Source organism: Dicentrarchus labrax, unplaced genomic scaffold (genome assembly GCF_905237075.1).
Source record: "Dicentrarchus labrax unplaced genomic scaffold, dlabrax2021, whole genome shotgun sequence".
NCBI lineage: Eukaryota > Metazoa > Chordata > Actinopteri > Moronidae > Dicentrarchus > Dicentrarchus labrax.
Window position 1 is genome coordinate 19,942,602 of NW_026136718.1, and position 17,457 is coordinate 19,960,058.

Below are 17,457 nucleotides of genomic sequence, written 5' to 3' on the forward strand. Positions count from 1 at the left end.
TTTCAGTATTTTTGTACTTATGCTAGGGCTGCCCCCGAAAACTCAGTGATTTGAATCATCAGTCAAGAAGACCCCGAGTAGAATTGTTTTTTTAGCTACGTCATTGTACACAGAGCAACAGAATGGCAGGTTGTCAACCCTAAATCGAGTCTGAAAATGACCACAAACCCCAAAAATAACTGATGGAAGCGGGAAAGAGTCAAAGTTAATGGAAGGCAGTGTGACGCCGGGCAGCGGCTGCTCCGACGCTCTCTGCTGTGGTGCTGGCTGTCATTGAAGTTGGCTAAACCACCTTTAAACCAGACTGTGGCACAACCTCCTCTACTGCCATCCACTTCGATTGACTCTACAGCTGACAGTGCTGTCAACAGCCCAGCAGGAGAGACTCTGTGTGGAGCACTGGGATTTTATAAGTGAACTATGAGCAGGAGGCACACTTTTACTTTTTATAACTGTTTGGATATATGATCTGTTTTCACATCACAGATGACAAAGAAAAGCTTTAAAATGTGAGGTAGGCTAAAACATCAGACTCATTTAGCCTTGTTTTCACTGCAGGAACTGCTGATTTAAAGAGGTTTAGTGTGGCATTGAACTTAGAAAAAAAGGTACAAATAGGCGATCTTTCGTATTGAACAGCCAAATCAAACCAATGGACAAAATTCTGAGTCGGGAACAGCCCTAACCTATGCTTCAAAGTAGTTTTGAGATTTTAATTTGAAATTAAAATATATTAGGCAAAACAATAGATTTGTTATAACAAAACACACAAAACAGTGCAATGTGGGATAAACATTTTGATTGAATGATCATCTGAAGTGGGAAATGCTTCTTCTAGGATGTTTTAGTAGTATACACTGTTATATAGTATGCAATTAACTTCTCGCACGTCTTATTTGTAGTGCATCCATTAATTTCAAAGCTCAACTGTGGGTGTACAGAGCCTGCTATCAAAGCTAAACTTAAGCTGCTAAATGCTAGTCATAACGTTGCATCAATAGTGTTTAATGGGCTGTTTTGAAGTTCCTTCCTGCCTGTGGCTTTATCATTTCATTTCCATTTGCAACTAGTCCAGAGGAAGATGACGAGGACCTTCCCCCTGAGGTGAAGATGGAGCGCGAGAGGGAACGGCGAGTGGCTAACAATGCCCGCGAGCGTCTCAGAGTACGGGACATCAACGAGGCATTTAAGGAGCTTGGGAGGATGTGCCAGCTGCACCTCAGCCATGACAAACCTCAGACCAAACTTCTCATCCTGCACCAAGCCGTCAATGTCATCCTCAATTTAGAACAACAAGTCAGAGGTCAGTCTGCAAGCAGCTCATCATGGATGGGAAGCACAGTTATGTTAACCCCTGTTAAATATACAGGTTGTTATTCTTTTATACTGAGATGGCCTGCTTCTGTTTTCTCTTGTATCTGTCAGAGCGTAACCTTAACCCCAAGGCAGCATGTTTAAAACGCCGTGAGGAGGAGAAGGTGTCCGGGGTGGTGGGTGAGGCAGCCATGCAGCTCTCAGGAGGCCATCCTAGTATGGGAGGAGATGGCCACAACCCAGTTGGCCACATGTAACACCAGGTAGGCCTTGAATATTGGCTACTGCAGTAATTACTATGTATGGTACCCACTGCTCACAGCTCACTGCAGCTGCTCTTTCTTATTCCATTACTTCCTGAATTGCTGTCAAAAAATGTAAAAATGTCGTCTTGTTTTATGGATGTATTTTTTTAAAGTTGTCGACTCTAACTGCAGTGACTAATACATTGAGTTTTCTGTGACTGTGTCACAATAAAAGCTACTGTTTCACCAATTGAATGCTTTTAATGTTAGTCAAGACTAGAACATGTTTGGTTTGCAATAGCAGTAATTTCCTGTGAAGGCACCTTGAATCCAGCATGGGAATGGCAGGCTCCACTACAAACAGTCATTACAGAATGTAAAAGAAAATTAATTGGCAATTGCTGGCAAATATGTGGTTTGATTTAATGAAAATCTTAAGGATTATAACTTAAAATAAGTAATGCACTAGTTTGTAGGAGTCAGTGGGCTCAGTATCAATATTTTGTTGATGCCTTTGTTATATAGGAAAATTATAACATATTGTTTTTGGTCCTTCCTTTTTACAGATCTGGTGGTGTTTCCTTGGCTGTCAGAGGATGTGGCCTTAACAGATTTCTTCCACCCATTATTCTCAGTGTGTGTGTGTATATGTGGACATGTCTGTGTATTGTCCGTTCAAGTTTCAAGATGCACATTCACACACTCGTACACACATGCATACTGCCAAAACTGACACAGCCTGTTTGTCGCACTCCCAACCATGACTACAAGCTCAAATGTGAAGAACTTTTTTTAGTTTTGCTTTGTTTTATACATGTAAGATTTTTTTTTTTCTTCTTGGTTTCCACAAGAATTATGGAATACCGGAGTACTTTTTGTCCTGCCACAAATTGGGACTTCACACACTGCCGAGAGGTGCTCTTGTGAAAGAAAGGAGACCTAAACAAACACAAATTGAATCAAGGATTTGTGCCTAATTGTTACATGTTTTCTATTTGACATTTAAGCAAATTGCTTTACATGTGAGGAACATTTATTGTGAGGGATTGCTTATGTGTATGAGCAATTATTTTTAATGTATGTCATTCCCAGCGTGATGGTACAGTCTTACATATGTTATGTAACCAAGCCCATAGTTGAAGTTGAATTGTCTAAATTCAGTGACCTTTCCTTGATCTTATCGTAAAATGTTTGGGGAAGGCAATGGAAAGGTCACTAGGGAAAGGTCAAAGTTTTGACAGTCCAAAAGCAGCTTATAAAAGACGGGAACTCTGGCCCAGAGGCAGTCTCTGACTGAAGCCCGTTCTCATCCCACAAGGCATCTGGAGGCTTGGAATAGAAGACTCCTTCCTTGAAGGTTTATGAATTATCCAAATGGTAGAGTCTGTCGACTACAAAACTGTTCTTCCTATTTGTTGACCACAAATTCTAGAGTTACTCCAGTAATCCCTTGTCATAGGTTCAGGTTTTTGTACTGCTTTATGTACTAAAGCATACATAGACCAGATAAAGCACAGTTGTATAGGTTTAGGCTGGAAGTTAAGCGTCGAACCTGTTGTGCATTTCAGTCCCTGAAAATCTTGTACAAAAGCCATTTGAGACACTTGCTAAGTGATCAGCACCACTTAGTGCTCTTACTTACTTGAAATGGTTTACTGACAATGCCGGCAGACTTAACAGCTGAAGTCTTTCCCCCTTAATTGATGTTCTGTAAAAGACAAAAAAAATCTGGGTTCCTTTGACGGAGGGATCTCATCAGTCCGCAGTTGTTTGAAGCAGACAAGCCTTTGTATGACAGAGGCTTTCTTTTCCTAAATGAGCATTCCCACTGAATTACAGCCCCTCACCTTCCTCCTGAGTAAGTTTGTCACATTTCTTACCGAGAGAAGTGTGACGTGTAAATTCACTTCATACATTACTCTGATATGTTTCATTTTTCAAAATTAAATATATATAAAAATATATATTTTTTGTTAGTCTATACATTGTAGATTTTTTACATAAATGGCAATATTAGTTTGAAGTTTAGAGTGTATTGTAGATGAGCTGAATGGGAAGGGGATATTTGACATTTAAATGAAATTGTTCAAAAATTAATTCAAAATTGAACCGGGATGACCGAGGACATGGGGTCAGCAGATGAAAAATGTTGAAAGCGTTTGGTGTATCCTTTATTCCAGTTTAAGTTGTAAAGCTTATCATCAGCTACCCAGATGAATTTTTTCTTTCCATTTGGGGGTATGTGGACAGCGTTTGTGCCACAGTCCTGTTGAAGTGTTCTTACTTTAGCAGTGAGGCACTGAGGAAAAATGTGGGAAGGGATTTTTGTCTCTAACAGTAATTATGCAACTGGTTTTTGAATGTAGCTACCATACAAATGTGGATCACCTTCATTTTCAATGTTGTGTTCCTGCGTTTTTTTTTTTTTTTTTTTTTCTCAGTACAGTATAGTAGATTTCATTTCACCTTTCTCTAATGTCTGCCCTCAACAAAGTGGCCCTCAGTGTGCGGCTCACTTTTTAGTAGCCCGCGCATTTATTTTGGAGGCAGACGTCGGTATTTGGGTGTAAGGTAATGGATAATAAGGAGAACAAAACAGTGTTATTGTGATGTTATTCCCATGTCATGTCATGTTGTGAATGGTTTTTACCAACATGTAATCACATATGGGAGGTAGAGCATTTTGTGTGTTTAATTTCTACAAAAAGAGATGAAGAAAAAGACCTATACAAATCAATAGTGTGGCCTTTTCATTCTCAAGACTTAAGATGACATGATGGGAGAGTGATACCTTATCAGTGCCTGAACTTGTATTTTCATTTAAGACAGTTTTATTTTGTGAACCATATCATTTCATTTATCATGGAGATTAAAGAGGTACTTGTTCATTCCCCCACCCTCCCTTCTCCTAATGCTTTTTTCAATTTTCAGGAAGAAGTTTAAATGGTATAAAGAGATTTTCTTTCAGTGTATCTAGTTAAATAAATAAATGTTACGTAGATCTTGTTTAGTTTTATTCCTTTTTTTCTAATTATTCAACTGGATTATATTGTCCAAACTGCTGTTTTAGTTAAGGTCATGGGTCCAGGTCATGAGTTTTCCTTCTCTGCCCTATATTGCTAAATCAATTGACATTACGGGGTTCAAGAGACGCTGCTTTTGGCTCGGATTGTCTGCTTTTGATGCACATTAACATGTTTCAGTGTATGTGTTGCTTCAACTTCAATGTAGGGAGTGAGTTTTATTTTCCGTAGTAGCTGGAGCCTCTAATGACTTGGAGCATTTTAAATTTCTGTATATCAGAGTGCAAGCCCTTTGCTGCAGTGACTTTCAGTATATTTAGTCTCCAGTGACAATTTTCACCTCTGACCTTTTACTCTTCCAGCTCTTTGATGGCGTTGACGGTGACTTTTTGTGAGAAGTTCTGATCACTTCTTTCAACAAGTTGTATTTGAAGTTTTGCTTTTTATTATTACAAGATCAATAAGTGTACTGAATATTGCTGATTTGTTCCAAGGGAAAATCTGACTTGATGTCATTTAGTATTCTGTGAACATCCCATTAGCCTACAAGATACATACTCAAATTTGTTTGGGGGATCCTTATTTGTTAACTCAAGTCTTGACATAGATACAGTCTGAAATCTGCAGAAAAGCAACCCAACCACTGCAGGAGCAAATAATGTCAACAGAAAATGACAAGATTATGATGGGAAATGTTCAGTTGACAGGCTTGAACTTGTTTTGGTATAAGAAAGCAGTAATAAAACACTTGCTTTCAACAATTTTGTCATATCTTTGTTGAACTAAAAAGGGGGGAGACTATTGAGTGTTAATACATTCACAGGTACAGAGCCTGACATCATGGAGTGAGGACGCTGTTGACTCCTGCAAGGTCCTCAGAGTGTCTCACTCAATCTCTCTCTCTCTTTTTTTTTTATATATATATATAAATATATATATATAAATATATATAGTTGAGAACTGTCCTGTATATAACAGTAATGTAGCAATAAATGTGCCATTTTTAATAACAGATTATACCTTTTCCAATGTCTGGCTTTTGAATATTGTATACATAAAAAGGAAAATAAAGGAAAACATTGTAATAAAGGGTTTATTGTAGTTGGAAAATGAATTTGTTCATGTTTTCCATTGCCAATAGACGGTTAGGGAACAAACGCGTGAGACTTTTATTTCCTCTTTTCTTTCTGATTATGCAACAAGGCACCACATTCTTTTTAAGACATGATACCATTTAATCCCATTATTTCACAGTCAACACGCGCAGGTCTGCAGTATTAGTTACAGCTGAATAGTTGATAGAAACTGATTTTTTTTTTTTTTTTTTTTTTAAATAAAACAGCTATGTTGTAAACAGACCTTTTGAAATAGTGACCCGAAACGACCCTCAGCTATAGGTTTTACGCAGCCCGTTTATATATCTATTTTTTTTAACAGGCGTTACAAAGGGCAGCTAAGGGTCCTTTACAGCCATCACGGAGAAAACATTGCATGGAGTAAACAACTAGCACTGACAGAAGGTCAGGATGGTCCAGAAAATACTTAATAAACTCATCGGCGGCAAATACATTGCTATTGTAAGGGCGTGGTAAGTTAAATCACCAACCGAGGAGGAGCAGAGCGCGTTTCTGTCACGTTCATAACAACAACAATAATAATAATGATAATAATAATAATAATAATGTTATCGACGCCGCTGTGTGTGTCCTTCTGTGTGACCCGTCTGCTTTCACTAAACAACGTTAGCTTAGCATGCTTGTTTATTTCCTACTCACTTTAGCTGGCTGGGCTAGTTTAGCATAATCTTCTGAATAGTGATTTATCTAAATAACTGAACGGCTCGGTTAGTGGAGGACGCAGTGGTTACATTGGCACTGTAAACATTTCTATTTGTGATTATTGTTATTTTAAATGTGTCACAGAATTGTTATAACATTTGCTTTACTTTAGTATCTCAGTACAATACTGTTGACATTGTTTTGCTATATAGTGGAGCATATCTCTATCTATGTCATAGTTCTGCACAGTCAGATTATATAATGTGTATCAGTCTCATATTTACTATTATTAGTAGTCAATACATGCGTTAATTACCTGAAGATATATGTTTTTATTTTTATTTGTTTGTTATTGTTCATCACTTGATGATTGTGTTTAGGGAATGTTTAGAGTTTAAGTCAATAATACTTGACAGCTGTTTGTTTGTGTAAACACATCTTGAATGCACAGCACAATAACTGACCTTGTAAAGTGCAAACAGGAAAACTCAGGCGGTAATTTGTAAAGATTATTATATTATTATTAATCTATCAGTGCGTTGATTAGCTTATAAATGACCCTTTGTTTATTCATTAATTCACTTTTGCCTATACACAAATTCAACCAGTGCCCAAGCTAACTTTGTTTCATTCTCAGCAAAGTTATTTCTACGTTAACATTTTAGTTAACAGAAATAAAAATAAAGACTAACTGAAATGTTATTGTGTACGTAACAAAACTAACTTTACTTTAATACCTCTTTTGAACTGGTTAAATCTTTCCCCTGACACCCTGATGCTGTAAGAACTCAAACTAATAAAAGCTAAACTAAAACTGAACATTTTCAAACAATTAAAACTAAACTGAAAAATATGGACAAATGAGTTCCAACCACCTTTACTCTGTATGTTCAGATTGTACATAGACTTCAGGAAGTGTGCATGCAAGAGTAAGGTTTCTCTTGTAAGAGCCTCGTGCCACCTGAACGAAGGAGTGTAATTATCCAAGTTGGTCTTGATATGTGTATTACAGTTGGTTGTGTGGTGAAATGCCTCATTTATGAATCCCATTGGCTTCTTCCATCTAGGGTACCAAATATGGTCGCCTGGGGAACAGTTGGCGGAGTGGCACTCGTTCACTTCACAGACTGGCGATTATTTCTTGACTATGTGCCATACATTAAAGGGAAGTTCACCAAGGATGAGTAAAGTCCCACACAACTCAATTGTGAGTGTATTGTTATTATAACCAACGCTTGTGTAACTGAGCTTTCATTCACACGCTGTGTTTGCAGTGTTCAGTTGGATTGCTCATTAGCTTTAGCCCCACCCATGTACTCCTGATAAGATACAGACAGGCGTTGGCCATGCCAGGTGTTGGAACTGAACATTCAAATAAACAGTCTGCGTACTGGTTAAAGTTACCGTCACCTTGCATACACCTGGCGGTTGGTCTGAACTCCTGTCATGCATCTGCACAAGTAACCTCATACTGAGGTCTCTTATTGTTAAACATCTGCAATGCTCACTAACCAAAGCAAACTGTAGGCTGGATGAATAATGGCCACAGAGATCAAGCTGCTCTTGTAAGCTTGTTAGATGATAACTGTACAGGCATAAAGGTGTTATGCTTCTGTCTAATCTAAAGCTTTGCAAGGAGGTCAGACTAGTATAAAAATAGAAACGGGGTCAGTTTATGACAGTAAAGGTTTAGAGAAATGATGCAAGATTTCAGTTATATCAGTTTCAGTTGTTCAGATGTATTTTTGTGTTTTTAGTGGTATATCATATTTTTTACTGTGTTCACATTAATCAATAATGTGGCAATACTTTTTGGTATTAGCCAACTATAATATCAGTATTATACTACTTATATTTCAACCTAAATGTCAGACAATTCCCATGATATCAATTCTGATATCACATTACAGACATTATATTGATATTTTCAAGCCCTATTAAAGTTTATACACAACCCTCTGCCACTCCCACTCCTCTACTTGAGTGCAGTCTTGTCAGACATTCATACTCAGAGTCAGGAAGGATGTGCTTTTCACGAATTTAAACACACGTGTTTTTTGTACATTCTGCTAATGAATGGGGTGTGTGTCTGCCTACAGGACCAGAGCTTGGGAATTGGCTCATGGGCGCATTGCTTACACAACGCAAGCTTAAAGGGGGATACCCTGGCTCAACAATCAGTCACTGAAGGCTTGTTAGGAGTTCGGACAACGGGAAGCACTCTGTATAAATTCTGTTGTTGATCCAGTATTATTTGATTTGTGAATAAATATTTACTTTACCCCAATGTGTCCCATTTATTCTGCAAGAGTCCAGCTATTAAAATGTTTAGTTTTTAAACTGCTTGGTGAGAGGTTTGTTAAAATCCATTATGTTGCCAATAATGTTTGAAGAACTGGATATACTGGAGCAGTTTGTTGACCTCATATTTTCTGTAATTCACTGTAAAAGTGTGAAATAAATATATATATGAACCATATGTAAAAGTCTGATAATATATTTCCTAATGCATGACGAATCCCTCATATTCCCCCATGTATTAAGGGTCTAATTGCACACTGAGAATACGCCAGGTTAGGCCAGATACTAAACTCATTTTATCAGCCAGACTGCGAAATTTGCGTGGATAATGTCTTTCATTTCTCCCATCGAAGGGGGAGGGGACTGAAAGAGGAGAGGGGAGAAGGGATTTAACATAGCAGGAGGGAGAAAACGAGATAGTGTCTTCAAGATGGATAAAAACGAGTAAGTACATCACTTAAAGGGCAGTGAAACCACCGAGGATGGTGTAAATTGTAACTGTAGCGTTTAACTCGCGATGTGTCGTTTTTATAATATAATCGGAAAGTGTGTTTATCATCGATTAGACAGATGCACTCGGTGGTCTCTCGCATTTTGCAAATAGCAACGCTGTGGTTTCCAGCTAGGATGTCGGTCTATTTTTAAAGAAAGAAAGCATTGTTGTATCATGGTTTATTCTTGCTGATATTTACAGCTAATGTTGAATTAATCATGGAGTCGGTGTAGCGTACTGCGTCGACTACACAGTCGCTTTTAATCGTACAAAGCAGATCATATTTTTTTATTTTTTTCCTGCATCGTTGATACATACACAAAGCCTCCGTGGATGCATGACATGCTGTTAAAATGGTGCCTGCTGTTTAATCAATAAGATCTACTTTGTTCATTCATAAAAGCCGGCTCCAAGTCTGAATGACAACGGTGGGCATTGTCGTGGTGAAACGGCTCTCCGGTTTCATGTAGCTTAGTTTACGTAAAAACTTTCACATTTTGTGTCACTGATCTCGGACTAAGTGTCGATATTTGACCACATCTCGTGTGTTTTAATTATTTAGTGGCGTCCGTGATTGTTGTCATGCATCTGCGTGGTGACTATTTACGGTCTATTTGGGAGCAGTAGCCTGATTTATGTTTCCCATAGGTTAACGTAGCCATTGGTGTAGCGCTAGTGGTCACCGCCGTCAAGGTACACAGGACGGAAAATAACACTTCCGGTATCACGTTTCAAAACAAAAGACTTCAATTACGAAACCTTGTTTTTAGGTTTCTTGCCTTATATATACTGTCGATGGTTCTTGGTCTAAAGTTTGGTGTTTTCACAATGGAAATCATTTTTCACTTTACCTCTTAGGTTAACCAGTCAGTTAAAAACAAAATGAAAACTGTATTCAAAGACTTTAAAATATTTTAATTCAAGATGGGGGCCATGACATGCAGTTGGATGCTCTATATAAAGCTAGTAAGTGGATCTTAGTTAATAGTGAGTTAATATTATTTTATTTTTTATATTATAAGTATTAAATATGTACTTGCTTGCGCGTTCATCATTTAGAAATTATAATTACTGTATATAATTATTGTATTTTTAAAAAATCCTATTAATGGTAACATACTTAAAGTCCCGCTGAGATTGAGATCTGTAGATTTGTAAGGGAGACCTAAGAGGACATAAAAACAATTATAGGATAGACTGAAGAACAATAATAGAATATAATTCAAAACAACTTTATAATAAACGACAGAACCTAGAATAGTGAAATAATTTGATAATAACTTTAAATATAAACATTTTTAATATTCAGTGTACTCGTTTTATGTCTGGGGCTTTTTTGTTTTTTAAACTTGACATAAAATTGAGTTAAGTGACAGCGCACGTTTGACGACGTGACAAATGTGTGCTTTTAATCTGAAGTCAGTATATATGTCTATGGCCGCGATGTCCTATGTTATCCTTGCGGATGTAGCCCTCATGCCCCGGCGAGACTGGCAGGTAGTGATGTGGCTGAGACGCGGCGGAGCGATCTGCGCGACGACAAAGAGACGAGATGTTGTTAGCAGGGAGATCCCATTACTGAGGACGCATGTTGTAATATGGTCGAAACAAAAGCGTAAGAAGCGATAGGCCTGCCATCCAAAAAAAATCGACACATTTCCTTAAAAGCCAATCTGCTTATTAACTTTTTAGTGGATTTATAGGCTACTCGCGTGGGAAATGGAGAAGAAAAGGTGGGATTGCACTGCTCTCCCCAAGGGCTGGAAAATGGAAGAAGTGACCAGAAAGTCGGGTTTGTCCGCTGGAAAAAGCGATGTCTATTATTTTAGGTACTAAACGAACGAGGGCTTGCAAAACTTAAAGAGGTTCACAAGACACCGAGTTTGCGGAAACAGACAGGAGTGTGATAAGTGGGGGACGGTGGTCGGTATAAAGTTTGGGGAGGGGGGGTGGTATGTTTGTAGTAGGGCAACAAGGCCAACCAGGCCAGCTCCTCTCTCAAAGTGTTTGGATAAAGAGTCTGTCCAACCGTGCAGGCTAGTAGTAGTAGCAGCAGCAGCAGCAGCTCACGCCTAGCAGAGGGCCTTTTATTTCCCCCTGATGAATAAAACTCAGTGTCTTCTCAGTTAATACTTTTTTTATTCCCCATTGAAGTGAATCAACAACGCCAGATTTGTTTTCATTTAGCAGAGGAGACGATCAAGATGAGGAGCAGAGGCAAGAGAGGGGGGAGGCGGGTCGGTTGTATAGTCTGTGGTAGGCTAACTGTACAATCTTACTGGTGTTAACTGTGGTGTGTGATGTAAGAGACATTTGCATGAGTTACTAGCACGTATCCACCCACAGTTGTTCCTTTTGTTGGCCATTGCTCAGGCTAAAAAGATGTTGTTGCTCTCACAAGTGGAGTTACAATGTTTCCACTCTGAAACATTTGGTCAAGTGTTAGTAATCGCCATGTTACATTGTGTTCACTGGTTCTCACAGGTTAGTGTCAGGGCTGTGTGTACAATATGCTCTCCAGTGTGTTTAATATATATATATACATATATATATAGCTTAGTTACTCCTTTATACTACAGTGTGTGCAGCTTGTTAACAGTTAACAGGGCTTACGTAGAGTCTTCATCAAAGATTGCATCCATTTCACAAAGTAATGTGATTTCAGTGCCATCGCCCACTTGAATGTGCTCTGCTGCTGTTTGCTTTTGACTTGTTGCATGTTGTGGTCGTTGTTTGTGATTTTTCTGTCTGCTGTGTATGTGTATTTTTGAAGTGTGACCTGTGTGTTTTGTTTCTCTGCCTTCATCTCGGTTTGACTGTCCGTCTTGATGTCTTGTTCTTGTTCTGACCTTTTTTTTTTCTCTTCTTTCTTTCATTTTTGTATGAGATGATATTAATATGGTGGTTTTTTCGTGTCTCTGCCTTCCCCTGCCAGTCCATCTGGGAAGAAGTTTCGGAGCAAGCCTCAGCTGGCCCGTTACCTTGGTAACCAGATGGACCTCAGCTCCTTTGATTTCCGCACGGGGAAGATGCTGATGAGCAAGCTGAACAAGAACCGCCAGAGATTGCGCTATGATAACAACAACCAGAACAAGGTGAGACGAACGGGCTCATGATGACCAGCAATGACTGCTAACTGATGGTGGTACCTGGACGCTGTGTTTTTACAGGTTGAAACTGAACTGTAGTATGGTGAAGCGTGAACTTATCAAACGCTTCAAGTGAAGCACCCTCACTTAGACATGGATTGCATACTAGAATCCCTTGTTTAGCTTTAACACAGTAGGGACTTTAGTGGCATCTTTAAACAGAAAAGTGTGGAGAAGTTTCTGATAGGAGTAAAAAGAAAAAACAGAGGAGGCGTCGGAGGCAAGAACAGCAAGTGACAGTAACCAGCATAAACTTAATAAGACCAGGACAAACAAATTAAGACGGCACCTGGAGACCTTCAGTCAATAAGCCACTGGACTTTTTTCATCGAAAGCTCGATGAATATCGCCAACAGGCCGGTCATTTTGTGAGCGCGGCATCAGTAAATAAAAAAGCACCTTTAGGCTCGTACAAAGACCGCCACATCGTAAGGTGCAAAAAAACCTCACACGATAGCAGAGGAGCTAATACTCCGGCAGCATTGAACATGGTCAAAATCATAGGTGAGAAAAGTGCTGAGACACTGAATACTGTCCCTCTCTCCTATGACACGATTGGGAGACGTATATTTGACATTTCAGACGACCTCCAAGAACAACTCACAGAACATCTAACAGATAAACGTTAAATATAAGTAATATTGTTGCAAATTTTGCACAAAAAAAAACAAACATTAAAAAGTCGTATACCTTTTTGAAAAGGAATAAGCTGATGAAGTTGAAGGGTGACCAATGTTTACAGTTTAAAGTTTTGAATGTTACTGTTAAGTCTATAAAAATGCACATCCCAGTGAATCATTTGAACTTCTTTCTCTGTTTTGAGAATCACACAGACTGAGCAGTCTTGTTTAAATGTTACAAATTGAGTTAATAAACTGAACTTGGAAATTGTTTTAAGTTGTTGCAGCTCATTTTATTAATCTATTTTGATAATCAGGTGATTGTATGCAGAATGCTGGTGCCAGCAACTCATACAGTGGTTTGTACAAATAAATATTATCAGGTTCTCAATAGTATTAAAATTCAGGGGGGGCGTGAAAAAAATTCTCTCACCTAGGGGGGGAATGACAGAAAATAATTGAGAACCACTGCACTAAACTGACTTTAATATGGACCCATAGAGCCTCAGATGAATCTGGTATAAAAAGGTTTTAATGAATAATTGTATATAATGTCTGACTATGTTCATCAGCACACCAGCTGGCAGTATGTTGATAAAAGCAACAGTACAGTTATGTTTTTCCCCTTTCAGACTTGATTACGTACACTAGATCATACAGGTTAACTGAGTACTGACATAGTCTCAGTTAACCTCTCAGAGCTGAATGAATAAGATGCCTTTTGTTCGGTTGTAATAGAGTTTTGTGGAATAACATGTAATATTCTGTATTCATGCCTTTTTTAAAAATTCATCCTGTCCTTATCCTGTTTGTTATTTTTAAGGGCAAACCTGACTTGAACACATCGCTCCCAGTCAGACAGACTGCCTCCATCTTTAAGCAGCCTGTTACAAAGGTTACCAACCACCCAAACAACAAAGTGAAGACGGATCCGCAGAAAGCAGTTGACCAACCCAGACAGGTGAACAACCGCTGCCTGTTACAGTTGACATCCTCTCCCATACAAACCTGAAACACATGTTATGTGACACTGTTACTTCCTCCAAACTGGATGAACCAGACTTGAGTTTAAATATGTTGATGATGGATTTGTTTTTGGCTCTGGAAGCGTTTTTGGGGTTTTTCTTTCTGTTAAGACTGTTGACAGGTAATATTACTCTTTGTCCGCAGCTATTTTGGGAGAAGAAACTCAGCGGTCTTAATGCTTACGACATCGCAGAGGAGCTTGTGAAAACAATGGAACTGCCTAAAGGACTGCAAGGTAATATAGGTTAAACATAGATTCTCCAGAGAAAATAAACAGTTTATATTGCAAAGTGACATTTTCTTATTTTTTATCATGTCAGTATAGCACATTTTTTATTTTAATGTAACTAATCCTGAGTGCAGTTAAAGCTTTGATGTTCCTTTTTTAAAATGTCCTAAAACCTCCCGGTTGGTCCCTCAGGTGTTGGTCCAGGCTGCACAGACAAGACTCTCCTGTCGGCTATTGCGAGCGCTCTGCACACCAGTGCCGCTCCCATCACGGGCCAGCTGTCTGCGGCCGTGGAGAAGAACCCAGGAGTGTGGCTTAACACGGCTCAGCCGCTGTGCAAGGCCTTCATCGTCACTGATGAGGACATCAGGTGAGCCATCACAGAACATCTCCACATACAGATCACCTGTTGGTTTTTACCTGAGCCAGTATCCAAGAGTCAGATCTAAAATGCACTTCCTGTTCCTTGTTATTGCCCCTTTGTGGCTTTGAGAAAAAAAAGTATCAGCCTATGTGCTTGAAATAGTTGCGTTACAAGTCTTTCTCAGATCTCCTCCAGTGTGTTTAAAAACAGGAAATTACAATTGAGGCAGTGTGAATAATGTCATATGTTATCGGCTTTACCAGACCATCAGATATCGGCTTCTATTTTATATGCTGAAGCACAATAACAACTATAAAAATAACAGAAAATCTTCCAAATTAGAAATGACCTTGAAGATTTCCTAGTCACTCTTTGTCAACCTTGATTCACCCGAAGCTTAACTGAGTTGCGTCTGTTCAGAAATCCCACAGTCCATAAGGAGTGACCCTGTAAAAACACACCATCTGTTGTGTGCTGATTCAGTGGCTGTTATAGGCAGCTGTAACTGCCAACTGTAACAGCTTCCTGTTGTGTTCATGTGTAGGAAACAGGAGGAGCTGGTGTACAGTGTGAGGAAAAGGCTGGAAGAGGCACTGATGGCTGATATGTTGGCCCACGTCGAGGAGGCTGCGAACGAAGGAGAGGCTCTGAAGGAGGAAGGCAACGGCAGTGAAGATATGGAGAGCGTATAGCACAGGTTGGTTAAGGGACAATTTAGGCTTATGAGCAAATTTTAAGTGAGGGATAGTGCTGGACGCGGTGTCCATTATCAGGAGTTAAAGAACAATGGGGAGGCTCAGCTGCGAGCCAGAGAGCTAACGTGCTGGCACGATGCACGGTTGACACAGTAAATATAATTAGACAGCATGCTCAACAACAAGACCAGCTAGCTATCCAGAGATGTCATTGTTCTCAAATCAATATCCAGATGAACAAATAATAGTGCGTATGTAACTTACTGCCGGACGCAGCCTGAACTACAGAGTTGAATATGTGAAGATGTGAGGCTATTGTTTAACAAAGTATCCATAAGTTCAGAGGGGCAGTGAAGGGGCTTTGTGTGTTACAGTCGCCATCATGTGGTGTTCACACAATAAGGCACTGAATAAGATATTGAGATTTTCTTTTTCATTTAGTGTATTTCAGCGCTTTCATTTAGAACAGTGAACAGAGTTTCAGTGTAACTACATGGTAGGTGTCCTGTATCGGGAATTAATGGGCACGCTGCAGCCAATCAGAATCAAGTATTCATACAGACCGTGGTTAAATGTTTACAAAATAAAAGCTTGTTGCAGCTTAAAGCATATCATGAGTTTTGTACGTAGTGCATGGGTTATTACACAATATAAGATGCAACCTAGGAATAAAAAAAAAAAACACAACAACTTGAGAATATGTTTCTTATCTTGTCCATCCTTCCTCTTGTAGGGTTTTGTGAAGTCCGGATTGGGTTTGTTCAACGCCTGCACACACACACAGGCTCATGAACAGTAGGAGCCCTGCAGCAGTCCAGCCCTGATGAGCTGTCCCCTTGTATCCGCGTCCAACTTAAACCTTAACCTGACTTACACTGGTCCCGTTCAACCTAAAAGAACTGTCTTCCCCTTGGGAACTTTGGAGTCTCAAATGTGTCTGTTCATCATTAGGTCCACTGGATGGGACTCCTCGACTTCAACTCCAATTAAGTCACTTGATGTGTTTCTGAGCTCAGTTGATTTTTCACTAGGACATTTTAAAATATTTAAAAAAGAAATGACATTAAATGAACTTGCAAATATTAAAAAATAACTTATCTACAGTTTGTCAAATTTAGTGTTCGATGATGAGCGTATTTTTTACTAAAAGGCTTTGAATGGGTATGTATTTTTGTGACAATCATGTCAAATCCAAACATTTTATGTCAGAAGAAAGTTCGATCTGGGTGCTTTTTCTTTTGTTTTGGGCAGATTGGAAATGAATGTTTTGTATTTTCGACATGTCTCTTGAATTTTATGATGCACTCCATGAGTAGACACTAAACACAGACCATCTTTTCTAGTGATGTTACTAATACAGATGGCGTAGTTTGAATCCCGTTTACATTGGTTGGAGTGGGGACGGAGTCAAGTTTTTCTTGCTGTACTATTGTCTATAATGTCAGGTGTGTTATCCTGAGTCAGTATTGACCAAAGAGGAGACATGTCATTTTAAAGAGGGTGTAGGTTGACTTGCGTGTAACTTAAAAAGTTTTCTTTGTATTTTACCGTAAACGATTATATTGGCACTGCTGTTGTACAGCTAAAAATAAGGACAGTAAAAGGTACACGAGGGGGCTGAGCACAATGGGAAAGACATGACTTGAAACCTCTTTCTGTAATATTTTTATTACTGTTTTTAACTCATCATCATCATAGGTGCTTACTGGTGTTGTGAAACATTGCTGTTTAGTGCCAAGGCTTTGTTTCTGTCACAGCTTCAGTCCACTTTTCTCTTCTTTTTTATGTGTCAATGTTACCACACACATGCTGCCTCCTCCTATACCCACGCACAAAATTGGTGACACAGCAAATTAGTTAAGAAATAGTTTTAAAGTCATTTCATTTATTATCTGAGGAATAATTATTTTGTATTTTTTTGTTTGTTTGTCAAGGTTTGATGGTGAATAATGTATCCAGCCCACATCATGAAATTCCCTTCTCAATATCAGCAGGCTGATTGCTGAAATGAATTTGATTGTATTGCTTATTAAAATGAGTCCGTATGTCAATAACTCTTCTGCTAGTGTCTTTTTTTCCTTCGTACTGAAAACACTGTACATTCGCATTTATAACTGGTTAAACTTGTATTTAGATACATCTGACCTTCTCCACAAGTAGGCTTTCTAATCATTCAAACTGCCTGTTCACATAGTGAAAATCTCTCTATCCAATCACTGC

General features: G+C 38.9%; 3 protein-coding genes across 8 annotated transcripts in view; all 3 read left to right on the forward strand.

Annotated features, from left to right (window-relative positions):
- Nucleotides 1-5,692, forward strand: part of tcf3b (transcription factor 3b) — a 28,757-nt gene extending 23,065 nt beyond the window's left edge. Inside the window, exons 18-20 of the mRNA XM_051375575.1 lie at nt 1,071-1,303; nt 1,426-1,577; nt 2,126-5,692. Coding sequence (XP_051231535.1) covers nt 1,071-1,303; nt 1,426-1,571 — 379 coding nt within the window. The 3' untranslated portion in view covers nt 1,572-1,577; nt 2,126-5,692. The remainder of the gene's footprint in view (nt 1-1,070; nt 1,304-1,425; nt 1,578-2,125) is intronic.
- A 256-nt stretch (nt 5,693-5,948) lies between these two features.
- On the forward strand, nt 5,949-8,647 carry LOC127349718 (cytochrome b-c1 complex subunit 10-like). The gene is made up of 3 exons (XM_051375573.1): nt 5,949-6,170; nt 7,428-7,567; nt 8,460-8,647. Exons 1-2 carry the CDS (start codon nt 6,109-6,111, stop codon nt 7,546-7,548), a joined length of 183 nt encoding a protein of 60 aa, XP_051231533.1. The 5' UTR covers nt 5,949-6,108; the 3' UTR covers nt 7,549-7,567; nt 8,460-8,647.
- A 350-nt stretch (nt 8,648-8,997) lies between these two features.
- mbd3b (methyl-CpG binding domain protein 3b) lies at nt 8,998-17,291 on the forward strand. Of its 6 annotated transcripts, none has more exons than XM_051375556.1 (8): nt 9,077-9,105; nt 11,342-11,410; nt 12,090-12,249; nt 13,747-13,884; nt 14,094-14,184; nt 14,371-14,548; nt 15,087-15,239; nt 15,971-17,291. In XM_051375556.1, the coding sequence occupies exons 1-7, from the start codon at nt 9,092-9,094 to the stop codon at nt 15,232-15,234; spliced, it is 798 nt and encodes a 265-aa protein (XP_051231516.1). In that variant the 5' UTR covers nt 9,077-9,091; the 3' UTR covers nt 15,235-15,239; nt 15,971-17,291. The 6 variants fall into 6 exon arrangements, with proteins under 6 accessions (XP_051231520.1, XP_051231516.1, XP_051231518.1 ...); XM_051375558.1 differs by having other exon boundaries at nt 11,345-11,410; XM_051375560.1 differs by lacking the exon at nt 11,342-11,410 and having other exon boundaries at nt 8,998-9,105.
- Nucleotides 17,292-17,457: the final 166 nt, after the last annotated feature.

Excerpts from the sequence above, each read along its gene's own strand:
- mbd3b (XM_051375555.1), top strand. The coding sequence starts at position 10,874 with ATGGAGAAGAAAAGGTGGGATTGCACTGCTCTCCCCAAGGGCTGGAAA. Across the intron at positions 10,984-12,089 it reads AGCGATGTCTATTATTTTAG|TCCATCTGGGAAGAAGTTTC; the intron begins GTACTAAACGAA and ends TTCCCCTGCCAG. Across the intron at positions 13,885-14,093 it reads CAGTTGACCAACCCAGACAG|CTATTTTGGGAGAAGAAACT; the intron begins GTGAACAACCGC and ends CTTTGTCCGCAG.
- LOC127349718 (XM_051375573.1), top strand. The coding sequence starts at position 6,109 with ATGGTCCAGAAAATACTTAATAAACTCATCGGCGGCAAATACATTGCT. Across the intron at positions 6,171-7,427 it reads ATTGCTATTGTAAGGGCGTG|GGTACCAAATATGGTCGCCT; the intron begins GTAAGTTAAATC and ends TCTTCCATCTAG.